This window comes from Lepidochelys kempii, chromosome 1 (genome assembly GCF_965140285.1).
Source record: "Lepidochelys kempii isolate rLepKem1 chromosome 1, rLepKem1.hap1, whole genome shotgun sequence".
NCBI lineage: Eukaryota > Metazoa > Chordata > Testudines > Cheloniidae > Lepidochelys > Lepidochelys kempii.
The window spans coordinates 148767009-148783281 of NC_136380.1; the positions used below are offsets into that span (position 1 = coordinate 148767009).

At 39.2% G+C, this 16273-nt stretch overlaps 1 protein-coding gene across 11 annotated transcripts in view; it reads right to left on the reverse strand.

Annotated features, from left to right (window-relative positions):
• The window catches only part of DMD (dystrophin), a 1937833-nt gene that overhangs the window by 417308 nt on the left and 1504252 nt on the right, over window positions 1-16273 (reverse strand). For all 11 annotated transcript variants that reach the window (XM_073357918.2, XM_073357898.2, XM_073357881.2 and 8 more), the window contains one exon: window positions 11844-11998. In XM_073357918.2, the coding sequence (XP_073214019.2) occupies window positions 11844-11998 (155 nt within the window). The remainder of the gene's footprint in view (window positions 1-11843; window positions 11999-16273) is intronic.

The window sequence follows — 16273 nt, forward strand, 5'->3', positions numbered from 1 at the left end:
TTTTCCTTTACAGCAGCTCCTCTTTTTCTTGCTGGATTTTTTCTTTATTATGTATCAGACGTGTTATAACAGGTCTTCCTTTGAGACTTATCGGTTTAACCACATTTTTCCTCTCAATTTTCCACTTATTAACATTTTGAGACAGATCACAAATGTACTCTTCTGGGTTTTTTTGTTATTTGCTCGGTACTGTGCATAGAGCAGGGGATTGATAATAAGAGAGAGGGAACCTCTCACCTCTGTGTCACTGATTTCTTTCCAGCCCAACTTAAAGTTGTTGCCATCTGATGACTGTTGGCTTACATAAAATAACTTGTGATCCAAACTCAGAATCTGGTTGAAAGGTTTCCAAATTTTAAAGAAAAAAGAACACTACCAAAATTGACACTGCTGCTGACAATTTCTTCAGAGACCCCCAGGATTTAATGGAAAGAATGAATTATCTGCTCCATTTTAAATGTGGTTGACAAGCCAGTGGAGAGAAGCTTGCCATGCCCATGCTGTAACTGTTCTGAAGCTAAAAAATAATCAGGTACCAGAGCTGTCAATCTGACATTAAATTTTGTAAAAAATATTACACATTAAAAAAACAAAGAACAAAACACAACAAGGTTATTGCAATCATAATAATCCAACAGAAAATTGACACCAGGTCAAATTAATCCCTGCTGACACGCCACCGGCTGACCACATTTATTAATTTCAATTCATTTAGTTGTTTTAGAAGGCTTAGAGCTTGAACCCAAATCCACTAAGGTAGAAATGGAAAGAGACTAATTTATTACAATGGGCTTTGGCTCAGGACCATAATCAGTTGTAACAGACATGTCAAAGTTTAATTATCCCACAGACTAACAGTAACATTTGTTTAGGGCGAGATTTTCAAAAGGTACTCAACACTGATCTTTGTGCCCACTGAAGTCAACAGTAAATATTGGCACATAGGACAATACTGAGTGCTTGTGAAAATCTTACTCTTAAGAATAAAAACTACCCATCAGGCTGAATTTTCAGAAAGACTCAGAACAGAAATCAGCTGACTGGACTTTTTACTGCTCTACTCCTCATAAAATTTGTTCGGAAAAGAGTAAGATTTTAAACACAAAATATTCCTTTGAAATTAGTTTGTTCAAAGCTTGAGCTGTGTTACTTTTATGTTTTATGAGGCTAGTACATGAAACTGTCCTTCTTTAACAGTTCTATTCCATTAACTATTATTATTGTTTGATTGGGTTACACTGCAGCAGGTACTTTAAATTCTAACTGTCCTCAACCAATTTCTGAATGCTAAATCAGTCCATATGTGCAGAAGTATTACACATGGCATGAATGTATCAGCAAAAACTAGAGTTAGGATGGACTCTATCTTCAATTATATTAATGGGAAAGCCATTCATAGAGTTTAGCATATGGTAAATAGGGACAAAAGTGCACCATTTTCTTTCACTCACGGCCAAAGTAAAAAAAACCAAATGAGACAAATGAAAACAAAATACAAACAGTCATGGATGAAAGGAATGGTCTTTGAGGAGTAACTATTTTTTTTTTAAATAACTCCCTTGCTCTCTGTATTGGATACTGAAGGCATGGTTACAAAGTAGTGTTTCCCTCTATGCTATTGCTTCTGTAATGAAACCATTCACCTTAATGATAAAATTAAAAAAAAAACTTGTTTAAATCAGCTGAATTTATCAAAAAGGACCATACATGTGGCTATACATGTTGAAAAAACAATGACATTAAGAATGACGCTTGTTGGCATATATACTTAAGGGCTAAATTCGTTTGTATTTACATGGACTAATCTGACACCCATGTGAACGAATGTCTTTGGGAGCAGAAAAAGAGATTTTTGGGAACAGCTGTGCTAGTCTACAGTTTTGTCTACTTAACTGGCATGACAGCCATGATTAAGTTACACCTCCCTGGACTTGCAAGGCTCCTTATACCACATGAGGAATTCACCTTGCGAGAGGGCAGCTTATACTACTGCTGCTGTCCTCTCTTGAGATTCCCCTTGGAGTTTAAATTGTTTTAATTCCCCATGGAACTCCAGAAAAATTCCAAGAGCATGGCCACTGCAGGCGAAGTGGTGAATCATAACCTGTCCTGAGTGTCCTGGACTTGTCTTTCCCAGCCAATGCTAAAAACATTTTGGGAAGCATTGGGCACCTGAGGTTCTCTTGGCATAAAGAGAAGAAGTTACAGATGTACAGTCCCCTTGAGTGTCTGTGCTGGCAGAGGGAGTGAATTTACCTTGAATCTAGCTTCATGTGGAGATAGAACTGTGAGGCAGGGCTGTGTGGAAGCTGGTTATATGACTTTCAAGCTCCCCTACTTTTTAGAAATTTTGGCCATTAAAAAACAAAACCATCGACAGCAGGGATTGGCAACCTTTGGCACCCGGCTCACCACGATAAGCCCCTGATGGGCTGGACCGGTTTGCTTTCCTGTCGTGTCCACAGGTTCAGCCGATCACAGCTCCCACTGTCTGCGGTTTGCCGCTCCAGGCCAATGGGGGCTGCAGAAGTGGCGGCCAGCACATCTCTTGGCCTGCGCTGCTTCCCGCAGCCCCTATTGGCCTGCAGCTTACCGTGGCGGGCCACATGCCAAAGGTTGCCGATCCCTGATCTATATTTTTCAATATCCTGCCAAAATTGTTATCAACTCTGCTCATTTCTAGGGGCACAAGTACAACAAAATAACAATGGAAAGAGAATTAACATCACAGCAGGAGAGCTTGAATGTATTATATGTGATACTAGCATGTGTTCCAATGAAGCCAGGTTAGGCTGTCTTTCATTGAACAAAGCTATCCTTCATCCATTGTAAAAGAACCTGCAATGCCAAATTATGAAAACAAACAAGCAAATAAAAGGACTTTTCACCATAGCTTCCTTAAAGTTCATTATCACTAAATAGGTTTTGTTTGTTTGTTTGAAACAGAGAATAATGTAGCAGGTTATTTATTGGAATAACTCACTTGGTCTCAGAGTATCTAAAATCCTTCCAGCACATAGCTCTTTTTAATATCTTTTTTTAAAGCCTAACTGCCCTGTATTTTAAAAAAAGTAATCATTGAAAGCTAAGAATGCTTTTATCTCTTTTAATCATCCCTTAGGAAGCTTAAAAGATACCCACGTTTTAAACCTCAAAGGTTTGAGGCTCTCATGCTGCATGAACCCTTTTCCCAATAAAGAGGATTCCCTTTGGAAGCTGTCCGGTGGCACTGGACAGGTTCCAAAGGGAATCACCTTTATTTGAAAATATGGTGGAGGGTCACTTTCAGACTGCACAAGAAGCTACACCAAAAAGCTAAGCAATCTGCCTGCAAAGCATTTTTAGATCCTACTGCTTGAAGAGAAAGGGATAAGGACCTGGAATCAACCTTCGGCTTCCAACATTTCAGTAAAGAGCACTGGTTCAAATGTTTTTTCATCTTTCTTTGCTTCTCTTATTCAAATAATATTACTAGCCAACCATGCTAGATTAGCTCTTATAATGAATTTATTGGTTCATAGACTTGTTGTTCCTTAACACAATCCTGGATGTAATATCACGATCACAGGCACCGACTTTCCAAACAGCCGGGGGGTGCTTGACCTCTGGTTTGGTCCCTGTCATAAATATAAAGGGAAGGGAAACCCCTTTAAAATCCCTCCTGGCCAGAGGAAAAATCCTCTCACCTGTAAAGGGTTAAGAAGCCAAAGGTAACCTCGCTGGCACCTGACCAAAATGATCAATGAGGAGACAAGATACTTCTTGTAAGGAAACTGAATGCTTTTTCATTGTTCTAAGATCCAAGGGTTTGGGTCTGTGGTCACCTATGCAAATTGGTGAGGATTTTTACCAAACCTTCCCCAGGAAGTGGGGTGCAAGGGTTGGGAGGATTTTTGGGGGAAAGACGTGTCCAAACTCCGTTTTTTTAGGAACCCAGATAAAGTTTGGTGGTGGCAGTGGAAATCCAAGGGCAAAGGGTAAAATTAATTTGTACCTAGGGGAAGTTTTAACCTAAGCTGGTAAAAGTAAGCTTAGGAGGTTTTCATGCAGGTCCCCACATCTGTACCCTAGAGTTCAGAGTGGGGAAGGAACCTTGACAGTCCCAGGTCCTGCCCCCCTCCACTCCTTCCCCCAAGGCTCCAGCCCCGCCCTACCTCTTCCCGCCCAGTTCCGCTCCCTCCCCTGAGTGCACCGTGTCCTCATCCCTCCAGGTCTAAACTGAGCAATGAAATACTCTCTTCAGTGCTGGCCCCCCAAAAGTCTTTAGCTATTGAGACCAATCCTGATTCTTTGGTATAAATCATATAATTTCATGTGTAAACTGGTCTGTTGATGATTCAAGGGTGGGGCTTGCTCTTCTATTTGTGCACAGAGAGTTCAATAGGCATTTTAGTATAAATGTGAATTCTTCCATTGACATAAGGAATGGATTCTGCTGAGGCAGTTTCAGGGAGCTATGGCCTGAAATGCTGTTTGTTTTTAATGAGAAAATAATATCTCTAAGAACAAGTCACACTTTCACCACCTGATGGCAGTTGGGGTCCTATATGAAATCAGTGTGATAGATTCCATCCATTTTTCAGCAGATAACTAGACAGATGCCAGTATGCCTGGCAAATTATCCTTGGCTTCTGTGGAAACTGCCAAAAAGTTGTGATTTTTGTCAGTAATTAAGTACTCTCTTATCTCTCAAGAAGGTCCCTTTAGACCAGTCTTTAGGCACGCTGGCTAGATGACGTGGGAAAGTTTGCATAGACTCAGCCTGTGCTATATTTGTCCTGAGGCTAAATATAAGATTTCAGTAACCCTTGCTATCCCACAAACTCTTTTCATGAGCACTACATTCAATTTTTTTTTAAAAGAAGGTTATTTATTGAGCCTTGACAATATGGACAGACAAGTCACTGTGCCCTTCCCTCCAGTTAGCTGTTATGCAGGAAAATTCCTTGAGTCTTATAGGATGAGTAATTCTCAAGGCTAAAACCAAAATATTAAAAACAACCATTGTGACATTGTACCCCATAATGCTTTATGGGACTATGACATAACTGGAATATGGTTTATGCTACATGTGCCATGTAACATATCTCTGTAAAGGTTATGGTCTACTGAATCTATTCATCCTATTTGTATACATATATCATTTTTGTATTCAAAGTTATGAATATTGGCTGTATACTTGTCTGATTCTAAGTAGGTTTTAGTGAAGCAGTTGGTCAGCTTCCTGAGAAAAGACTATTCTCAGTAAGTGCCCAATTCAAGAAGCCCTTAAGCCAACAATGAACTTGTAGATGCCAATCCACATCTGAGCTTTTCCAGGAATGTGGCTTGGCTGGCAAGGAACTCAGTCATGCATGGACATGTGACTTGCCCAGGTGACTCCAAAACTCCATTTTGTAGCTGGACTTTGCATAGGAGAGAGGACGGGGTCTCCACCCACAAGAGAAAGTCTATTTAAACCCCTGGGAAACCCCTCCATTTTGTCTTCAGCTGGCTAAAGAGAGAGCCTCTCCACCCCCAGGGATACCTGAAAGAAACTGGAAAAAAGGACAGTAACTTCAGGGGTGTGAGTGATTGCTGGACCCAGACTAGAAGGAAACTAGTCTATCAAAGGAAGCTTACTGGGTGAGGATTTTATCTGTATTCAGTTTTATTACTATACTAGACTTTGACTTGTGTGTTTTATTTTATTTTGCTTGGTAATTCACTTTGTTCTGTCTGTTACTACTTGGAACCCCTTAAATCCTACTTTCTGTATTGAATAAAATCACTTTTTATTTATTAATTAACCCAGAGTATGTATTAATACCTGTGGAAGGGGGTGGCAAACAGCTGTGCATATCTCTCTGTTAGTGTTATAGAGGGAGAACAATTTATGAGTTTACCCTGTATAAACTTTATACAGGGTAAAACGGATTTATTTGGGGTTTGGACCCAATTGGGAGTTAGGCATCTGAGTGTTAAAGACAGGAACACTTCCTAAGTTGCTTTCAGTTAAGTCTGCAGTTTTGGGGCATGTGGTTCAGACCGTGGGTCTCTGTTGGAGCAGACTGGCATGTCTGGCTCAGCAAGACAGGGTGCTGGAGTCTCAAGCTGGCAGGGAAAGCAGGGACGAAGTAGTCTTGGAACATCAGTTGGCAGTCCCAAGGGGCTTTCTGTGATCCAACCCGTCACAACCATCTTATAGCGCATCCTCAGATCAACCCACAGACCATCTGATGATTCACCAAAAGTGCCTCAAGGAGAAGGCTCATTAGAGGCTCTAGGGAGCAGCAATGCACAAGCCAAAATATTTCACACATCTGATTTCAGAGGACCTGTTAAGCAGGGGTATCAAACCCACTTTGTGAAGAGGAAGAAATTACAGTTTGAATTATATAAAGGCCAAGTTTACTATTTTTGGATCACATATATTCTTGATCCACAACAGACCTCCCACTGCTAACAATGAGAGATTTTCACAAAGAGCAAGATTAGAGTATGGCCCTTATTCAGGAACTTCAGTTACAGTCATATTCAGCATCAGTAGATGAAAAAATGTGTAAAATGTGAAAAAATGTGGTGTTTTTTGTATCACCACTATTTCTGCCTTTTGTTTGGCTATTTGCACACGCAATTACACAATTTACATGCACAATAAGGTAATTGTGCAAATCTGATGCACACTTGTGTACCTAATTTATTTGAAAATCTAGCTTTTAAAGTTTGATAATTATAGGAGTTATCAACCCTATGGAGATGAATAGTGACAGCTAACAGATATTAGAGCTGTTGTTCCAAGTTGTCTGCAGACTAAAGACGACAACGGTGCATTGGTTTTTCATCCCTTACACTAGATAAGGGCTAGGCTAGAAAGTTACTTTATTTTGGATGGAAGCTTTCATTCTGCAAACTCTGTCATAAGGGCCAGAAAAGCATCTGAAGTGGGCCAGAATGTTTAACACCGCTGCCATATCACCTAATTTATCAGACTTCCACGAAACCTGGATGCATGATCATCTGGAAGAGATATACATTTGAAGATATGTGATACATGATAGATGTACAGAGCTCTAACTCAGTAGGACAGTTTTGTTTCTATTATATCTTCTGAGTAACTCCAATGCTGACAAAGTGTAACTAATTTTCTCACTTGGGCCCCAATTCAGCAGACATAAGCATCTGCTTAACTTCCCACTGAAACTGATGGAACTTAAAGAAAAGCACGTGCTTGAATGGATCGTTAGAGAAGAAATGTGCTTAAAGTTAAATACAGAATCAGAGCCTATATTAATGTCCAAACAAAGAAAAAAGCAGTGAAGGAAATTAGCCTAACTCAAGAAACACCCCTATAGTACTGTAATATGCATTTTTACATCCAGAATATTTTTGATGGTTGCTCCCTACATTCCACCTTTTTTTCAAGAGTATATTTTGGTTCAGTTGCTTGATTTGTTGTTGCTAATTCAGGGAGCACAGACCACTTTCTCCTTAATTCCCTTTTAGTAAATAATATAGTTATTTCTGGGATAGTTAATGCTCTGAAAGAGACGAGGAAGACACATGTTTACAAGCCAATCTGGCTCTTGCCCAACTAATCAGCACATATGCTGCTAGTGCATCTTTTCAGCTACTACCAAAAAACAAGTTAGTCAGAAGGGAAGCACCCATCAAATGCTAACAAACTTGACTATTACAAGAGTCAGAATGTCATTTTCATTATGGTTCAATGTTATAAAACAACATGGTAAAGCAAAGGGTAAACATATAGCAATCAGTTGCAAATCTAGCTAAGCAAAACAAAATACAAACTGGCAGATGTTGCCTTAATGACTGAAGTGCTTGCTTTGGCAGAACTATCACCAGCAGGCAGAGTAGGATTTTTATTGGTGCTTGCCTGTTTCTTGTTTTATCAACCTACGGTTTGTGGACAGGGTGGCTCACATCATTCCCACTGACACACAATGTTGCCATCAGTGTTCGCTTTGTAGAAAACAACTCACAGCAATACCAACCATTCCATTTTTACTTTTTTTTCTTTCTCTTTCTTTCTCTACGAAAATTCATTTTAGATGGCAATAACCTCCAAAGTAATAACCCTTGTTAAAATAAAGTTTGAAAGCAAAATAAATCAAAAATTTGCACCTGGTGCATTTTCCCTTGTTGCTCAGGCATTTTACGAGAGCTTGAATATATAAGAGTCGACTTAGATATCCCTAAAGTGCAATCAGATTAATCCAGGACTCTTATTTTTTTAGATAAATTTCTAAGCCAATATCAGCTCACTGACTCACAAGACCAATACTTTATCCATAAAACAGTTTCTTCAGGAAAAAAAAACCCATGAAATCAATGCACATGCACCAGACAAGAGCATTTGGCCCTTCAGGAGGCCAGTGATAGAGAAATAGCATATTCTTCACCTTTGTATTCCCAAAGTAAATTATGCCCCTACCCTTAAAATAGAGCTGCTCTTATTTTTCTCCATGCAACAATTTGAAAGCTGTCTTGTAAAGGAAAAAACTCCAGTGCTTATAAACTGTTAAATGTACTGAACAAATCTGATGATTTTCCCCAGCGGAACTGGCAGTTAGTGATTCACCCCTCCCACGACAGAGCTAATGGAAGGAAATCTCTGTGAGGTTTTGCCAATTGTGCTTTTAGAGATAGACAGGGTTTTCCACCCCATATAATAGGTCAAGGATGCTGAGAGATTGGGAGAAGGTCAAGACCATCTGAGCGCAGGTCCTGTGTTCCTCCCCTTGATGACAGGAATTATGGAGCCCCAAATCCCCCTTTAAGGAGATTCCCTATTAAAAATGAAGCTGTGGAAATATGATACAGCCTGTGGAGAGGCTGGAGTATTTTCCATATTTCTTTTGCCTTGAGCTTCCCGTCCAAGGGAGGGCTGGGGGCAGGTAAAAGACAAAATGAGGATTTCTCAGCCTGTGCACTGCAACGCTAAAAGTCCCTCACAAAGCTTGGTTCCAAGGCCTGCAGGGTTGACTTGCAGATTGCCCCCCTACACAAACGTCATATTATATTATTATTATTATTATTACCAGGGAAGCAGAAATTACACTTATAATTAGGTTACCTACGGTCCTGATTACATACAAAAATTGCGCTAATTTAACTAAACTGTTTTCTAAATGTATTCAGTCAAATTGGTGAAACCCCCTTAGGTGGACATTCTTAATTTGATTTAACAGCTGCTAATATCTGTTTTGATTTACAGGTATTTGGAAGCTCATGCTCTAGTGGCTGTGCTCATCCCTCTGGTGGAGGCTGTCTGTTAATTCAGGCAGACGCTGTGACATCAGTTACACCTAGCTCACATTTTCCAGATTTTCTTCACAACCATGAAGGCTGGAAGCAATTTTTTAAAAAACAATAGCTCAGATTCTGATGCCACATGACTCTGGGAGCTGGAGCCCGGCTCCTAGGCATCTGCCTGGGGCTTGATTCCGTGCAGCTCATGGGTGTAGGGCGGGTCTGTCCCCGCTGAAGGGGAGCCATGCCTGAGGAGCCTATCAAAACCCAACAGAACATGCAGTATTGTGTTTTGAACATCTGTACAATCTAGTTTGATTGGTATTTCATTTTGACATCTAATGCGGGTGGAGCTGAGCCAAACACCATTACAGTGGTTGTTACAGTTGCATAGAACAACATTTTTTAACCTAAAAACAAGGGAAATTGCACACAAAAAATAAATTACATTAAATAAAAAGATGTTTAGGTTGCAAAGTGGCATATTTGAAAGCTAGGAAACGCCACATTTAGAGTAGCCTGTGTACATTTAATTCTGCCCTCTGACAGTTCCTAATTGTATATTAGGTCTCTGCCATGAGGAGCTAACAATTTACAATTCCTTAGTAGTTTGCTGCCTCCGAACACTACTGGCAATTCCACTGTTTCAGGGACCCACCACATTTGCAAAATTGTGCCTAATTGTTATTTTTATGTATTTATTTTCTTTTGTAATCACATCTTTGCAGCTTTAAACTAGTCATCTCACACTGTGAAAGCGACTGTCAGGTTGCCAGGTACTAAACCATTTAGGTCTTCATAGGCTAAAAGCAACAGCTGGAACTGCATTCAGAAACCAGCCGGCTGTTCATGAAGCTCTCAGACCACACCAGTTATGTGCTCAACACAAAGCTCCACTTTCTAAGTGGGCAACCACATTCTGTGCCACCTTCAGCTTCTGAGTAGTCTCATGGTGCAGCTACATGTAAATCACATTACGGTAGTCTAGTCTTGCGGCCACGGGCATCGATGCCTCAAAAAGAAGTGGCCACATCAGTCTTTTTTTTTTTTTTTAAACCTCTACTTGTCAAAAGGACTCTTGGCTACAGCTGCAACCTGAGCATTGAGTCGCAGCCCTGGATCTAGCAAGACCTCAGAATTGTGAATCTGTCACAAGTGTGAGAATTCCCTAATTCAGAGCACTGATATAATCCCCTCCAATTCTCCCATTTGCTTCCCCATCATCTACCAATTTCACTTCCTCCTTTTCTGGACTGAACCTCAGACATCTAGCCCTTCCCATGGAGTCCAAAGCACCCCCAGCCCCCCACCCCAAACACTAGGGACATAATGAGACCAAGTTATATGGTTTTACAGATTTCTCAGCGCACATCTATCACAAGACATGTGTCTTTTCAGAAAGAAGGCTACCATCAACAATAAGGTCAGAAATGCCTACAGAAATTCTCTTTACTTTTAAAATACATTTCACAGTTTAGCTACGGTACTTCTCCCCAGCAAACCTTTCAGATTACAACACTGCTTAGAGGATATCAATACTATCTTTTTTGGTGCTTCCATTGGCGCTAAAGTGGGAATAGTTCTGCTGCAAACAGAAACGCAGTTAAAATGAACTGTTGTGGAGGCATATGAATACCAAATTAATTAAAAAAGCAGTAAAGAGAAAAAGGGAATGAATTCCTCTAGTCACTGCTGATTTAAGTAGCTTTTACTATGCAAGCAAATTCCCTGAATTTGTTGCATATTTAACTAAGTTGTCTTTGCTGACCTTGTTCATGAACTTTAATTAAAAACATTTTAAAAACGCATTCAGTTTTGGTTATAAGATATAAAACTTAATCCTAGATATTAAGCCAGGTAAAGTAACTCCAACTCTATTTTTTTTATGTATCCCATTTGATGTACAACAATATAAACCTGTGAATCTGAGTTTTACTGCTTTAAATAAAATCATTTTTATCCTGCAAAAAATTTCCAGTATAGATTTTATACTGGATGATTCACACTTAGTGGCAACCTATAAACATAGCTTTTAGTAATGAACTGGTATCTATACCAAACATTGAGAGACTACAAAATGTAATCCTGAATGGTTTAATCAACAATCTAATCTTAAAAAAAAAAAAAAAAAAAAATCTTGGCTGTAGATTCTTCTCATAGATATAGTATAATGCTTCTACTGTGAATTATATTTCAGTAGGGTGTGTCATTTTCATGTTCAATTTATGGCACTGTCTACAACTGTATAGAGATTAAGATGCTGAGATAGCAGTTAGAAAACTAAAAAACTCTCTTAATTTAAATATCTATGGAACTTTATGAAACACGAGTTAACTAAAGTTAATTAGAAAAATGGTTAATATGTAAAAGCGGTTTAAAACTGGCAAATGACAATGTTTCATGTCAGAGTGGTTGCCCCAAATGTCATTTAAAAGATAAGCATCTACAGAAAAAAAAACAGTTGGGGTGACCGGCTTCTTTGGGTACCTCCCTTCCATTTTGCCACCTAATCACTATATTAAGTGTTAAAGTAGATCAATGCAATTCAGTGAAGCTTAACAACAGTGTTAGTGCGAAAAATGGCATTGTACCTCTTATTAATGGTAGCCCAACTGGTATTAATGTTATCTGTCATCAGTTCTACTTTTCTGGTGTCATCTGTTGAATAATCACGGAGAAGCTTAAGTGCCATGTCATTCGCCACATCCACATGTATTTGCCACTGCCGCAACTCTTTTGAAAATTGCTAGAGGGGGAAAAAACAAACAAAACAAAAGAATGAATCTCACCTTCCCTTAAAAATATACCTTGAATATTTGAAAAGTAGATGAACCTTTAAACCTTTAAAACCTTCCCGATTAAATAAGAGAGAGAGAGAGAGAGAGAATCTTCTCGTTGCTGGTAATAACAGAAACAGCCTCTGTCACATCTGCTGATTGTTAGGGTCAGAACTTTTTTTTTTTTTTTTTTTTTTTAAGTTTTGGGACACAAGAGGACTGCAGTACTACCAACAAGCAGCTGACAGGACTAACCAATAAAATCTTCAGTGCAAGATAAAATGTGGCAGCCGAAATTGGTAAACTAGTGAATGGAATCATAATAGTTCTTTCTCAGAAATAAATAGTTGAGTAAATTATTGTGCATGCCGACTATTTTTGTCTCTGTGATGGTGAATTCATTATGCTGGGGAGACAGGAAAAAGAGCATAGTAAAATAATATACTGCCAGGCCTAATTTTTTTTTTTTTTTTTTTTTTTTTTTACAATGTGACATACCACCAAAGCTTGGACAAATAATATTTGTCTGTTGAATTTTTTCACTTTATTAAGAATTATTTGTTTATGTAATTAGTGCCACCTACTGGATCAGTACTAAACTGGCATACATCAAAATACTAGAATATTAAACCTAACAGTAAGTTATTATAATGCCATGACCTTTCCCAATTTTTCTAGAAATAGTTTTAAGAAAGCATTTACAATTTTGAACATAATTCTGTGTTCATTTTAATTTTTATCTAGATCTGCTAACTAACAATTCCTTCCTCATTAGAAAAGCAGATCAGGAGATTGGTGCATTGGTTGCAATGGGGAACCAAATTCCATATGCTTTTCCTGTTTGTCTGCTTGTCATAACCAACATCTGTAAAACACTGTGTGCATCCATGTCTCCTCCATTATTTGTAATCAAATAGCAGTAACAATACAGATGATCAGCTCTTAGGGCTAGACAAATATATAGGTTACCAAACATCTTTGACAATGTGAGCGCAAAAGTACATTATAATTTGCCAAAAACTCTCACGGAAGGTTTCAGAGTAGCAGCTATGTTAGTCTGTATCCGCAAAAAGAAAAGGAGTACTTGTGGCACCTTAGAAACTCACAAATTTATTTGAGCATAAGCTTTCGTGAGCTACAGCATCCAATGAAGTGAGCTGTAGCTCACGAAAGCTTATGCTCAAATAAATTTGTGAGTCTCTAAGGTGCCACAAGTACTCCTTTTCTTCTCATGGAAGGATTATTAGAATCAGTAGCTGGCTGTATAAATTAGAAACTTTCTTCAGAAAATAACTTCCTTTTCAAATAGGAAAAACCTCCATGAGAATAGATTTTCCTTTCCCCCAAAGTGATGTTCATGTTGAAATCTGGTTTTGATTAAACTAATAGAGTCTTCACACAGAGCTAATCATTAGTAAGCTATTTTGTCAAGACTGATGCGTGATGGAAAGAAGTCTGAATGTCAAGTTGAATAAACAAACAGAGTGTAGCGATTGCTCACTTTAAAGTTTGCAGGTTCATTCTGGATAAGCTTATGAAAGTTTTGATACTTATCTGAACCTTTTAGGGACTCCCTACTGGAGCTAGTTTCTTCCATCCACAGAAAAAAGCTTTAGCTCCTCTTATCTGCTTTCAGCACTGTAGGTTCCTCTGACTTGGGAAGAGGAGAATTCCAGGATGTGGCCCCCATGTCAGGGCTCCTCTAAAGGAAGTAGTCTTTGCTCTACTTCAAGTGGGATCTAATATGTTGCCTGTTAGGAGAGCTTCTCTTATTTTTTAAGGTATACTGGCACTTTGGGATGTCTCTATAATATAAGACTTAAAGGATGTCATAAGATTATAAAAGTCAGGAAAACAATAGATCTCTCTTCATCTAACTTCTGCATTTCAGAGCAGCAGAGAATCTATCTTGGCCTTGTGAGAGGTTACAAAACTACCCACCGAATTGGGGGGCAGCAATTGATCCAGTGGGGGTCGATTTATCGCGTCTAGTCTAGACACAATTTATCGATCCCCGAGCGCTCTCCTGTTGACTCCTGTACTAAACCGGTGCGAGAGGCGCAGGCGGAGTTGACAGGGGAGCAGCAGCAGTTGACTCACCGCAGTGAAGACGCTGTGGTGAGTAGATCTAAGTACACAGACTTCAGCTATGTTATTCACATAGCTGAAGTTGTGTAACTTAAATCGATTCCCCACGCCTAGTGTAAACCAGGCCTATATCCTGCTATCCTGAAGGTGATCTGTCCTTAGAAACCAGAAGGGCAACAACGTAACTACCTGCCTCCACAAAGAGAACTTGGTTTGCACAGGTAAACAGGTAAAAGGCTGGTTTCAGAGTAACAGCCGTGTTAGTCTGTATTCGCAAAAAGAAAAGGAGTACTTGTGGCACCTTAGAGACTAACCAATTTATTAGAGCATAAGCTTTCGTGAGGTACAGCTCACTTCATCAGATGCATATCGTGGAAACTGCAGCAGACTTTATATATACACAGAGAATATGAACCAATACCTCCTCCCACCCCACTGTCCTGCTGGATTTAAACTTGAAGAGTGGTCAGTTTGGATGAGCTATTACCAGCAGGAGAGTGAGTTTGTGTGTGTATGGGGGTGGGGGGGATGTGAGAAAACCTGGATTTGTGCAGGAAATAGCCCAACTTGATTGTCATGCACATTGTGTAAAGAGTTGTCACTTTGGATGGGCTATCACCAGCAGGAGAGTGAATTTGTGTGTGGGGGTGGAGGGTGAGAAAACCTGGATTTGTGCTGGAAATGGCCCACCTGATGATCACTTTAGATAAGCTATTACCAGCAGGACAGTGGGGTGGGAGGAGGTATTGGTTCATATTCTCTGTGTATATATAAAGTCTGCTGCAGTTTCCACGATATGCATCTGATGAAGTGAGCTGTAGCTCACGAAAGCTTATGCTCTAATAAATTGGTTAGTCTCTAAGGTAAAAGGCTGTGGCTGGTCGATAGGGGGAAGAGCAGCCTAATAATCAAATTTTTTTAAACCTTCAAAAAGTTGTATTGAAGGATGAGTGAAGGTTCAGGCTACTTTTCAATGTTATCTGAAACATTGCCTGGGCATTTTTTCTTAATTCACTCACCCATGACTACGTATTGTCAAGAAGTCAGAATAGCTCATAATTTTAAATACTGTGGGCTAGATTCAGCCTCAGGTCTTATCTGCTTCCATGTATGTTACACAGAACATAGGACCAAACACTACTACAATTCCAGGTCCACTGTATCCCCCCAGACAGGTGGCATTCGCTGCGGAGAAGACACAGCCAAGGCAGCCAGATACATGCTCCTCTTGCAAAGCCCCTGGGGAGCCTCAGTTAGTGGAGCTACTCCAAAGCTCAGACCGCACTTGAACTATGCTTTCTCCTGGGCTTATTGTTATTATTTGTAATTGTTCTTTAGATATCTTATATGTGGGCTTTTTTTTCCCCTTCATTTTTTGCCGCAGACTTTGTCCATCTATTGTACATTTGTAAGAATTTCACGATGCTCATACTTTATTCTTTTTGGAAAATATTTTTCCAGTAGAACAATGTTATAAAGCACTAGCTATACATACATAGTACATAGTTGCCATTTTCCAACCAAAAATATGGTAGTAGAATATTTTACATTTCCTTTATAGATACAAAAACAGTCTGTCCACGTTGTGGGCTAATGGCCTGTAAACTTTCACTTGGAGAATGTGTACCTTTTGCTAGTTCCCTGTGAATTTAATAACCTTATAAACCCCTCCAAAGCAGGCTCTTTAATGGAAATGCTGACAGACCCATTACAATGCTACGATTCTCACCATTAACTTCAAGACTAATCTATTAAGTTCCTGACATTACCAAAGAACAATATCATTCAGAACATAAATGAAGAGTACGGGGGATTCTGTTTGAGGAAACAATTTGCATTTTCCAGTTTACTGGAAATGAGTATTTAATCTTTTCAACAACTTTAAAGCGTGCATGCTTAAGTCATTGCGCCTACTTTATACTTTTCACAGGGACCGAGAGCAAAGTGTTATAGTGAAAGGTTTATTGTCCAACCTAATACAGTCCCATTATTTTCTGTCTTACATGACTTGATGTAATGAATTTTTATAATTAAACTAATGGAATACAATTTCTTTCTTCTTTTTTTCTTTCAGGCCCCATTTCTCTTCCTTCTACTTTGGAATAAGTAGAAACAAAAAAGTATTCAAAGTGCTTTATTACCTTAATTTCATTATG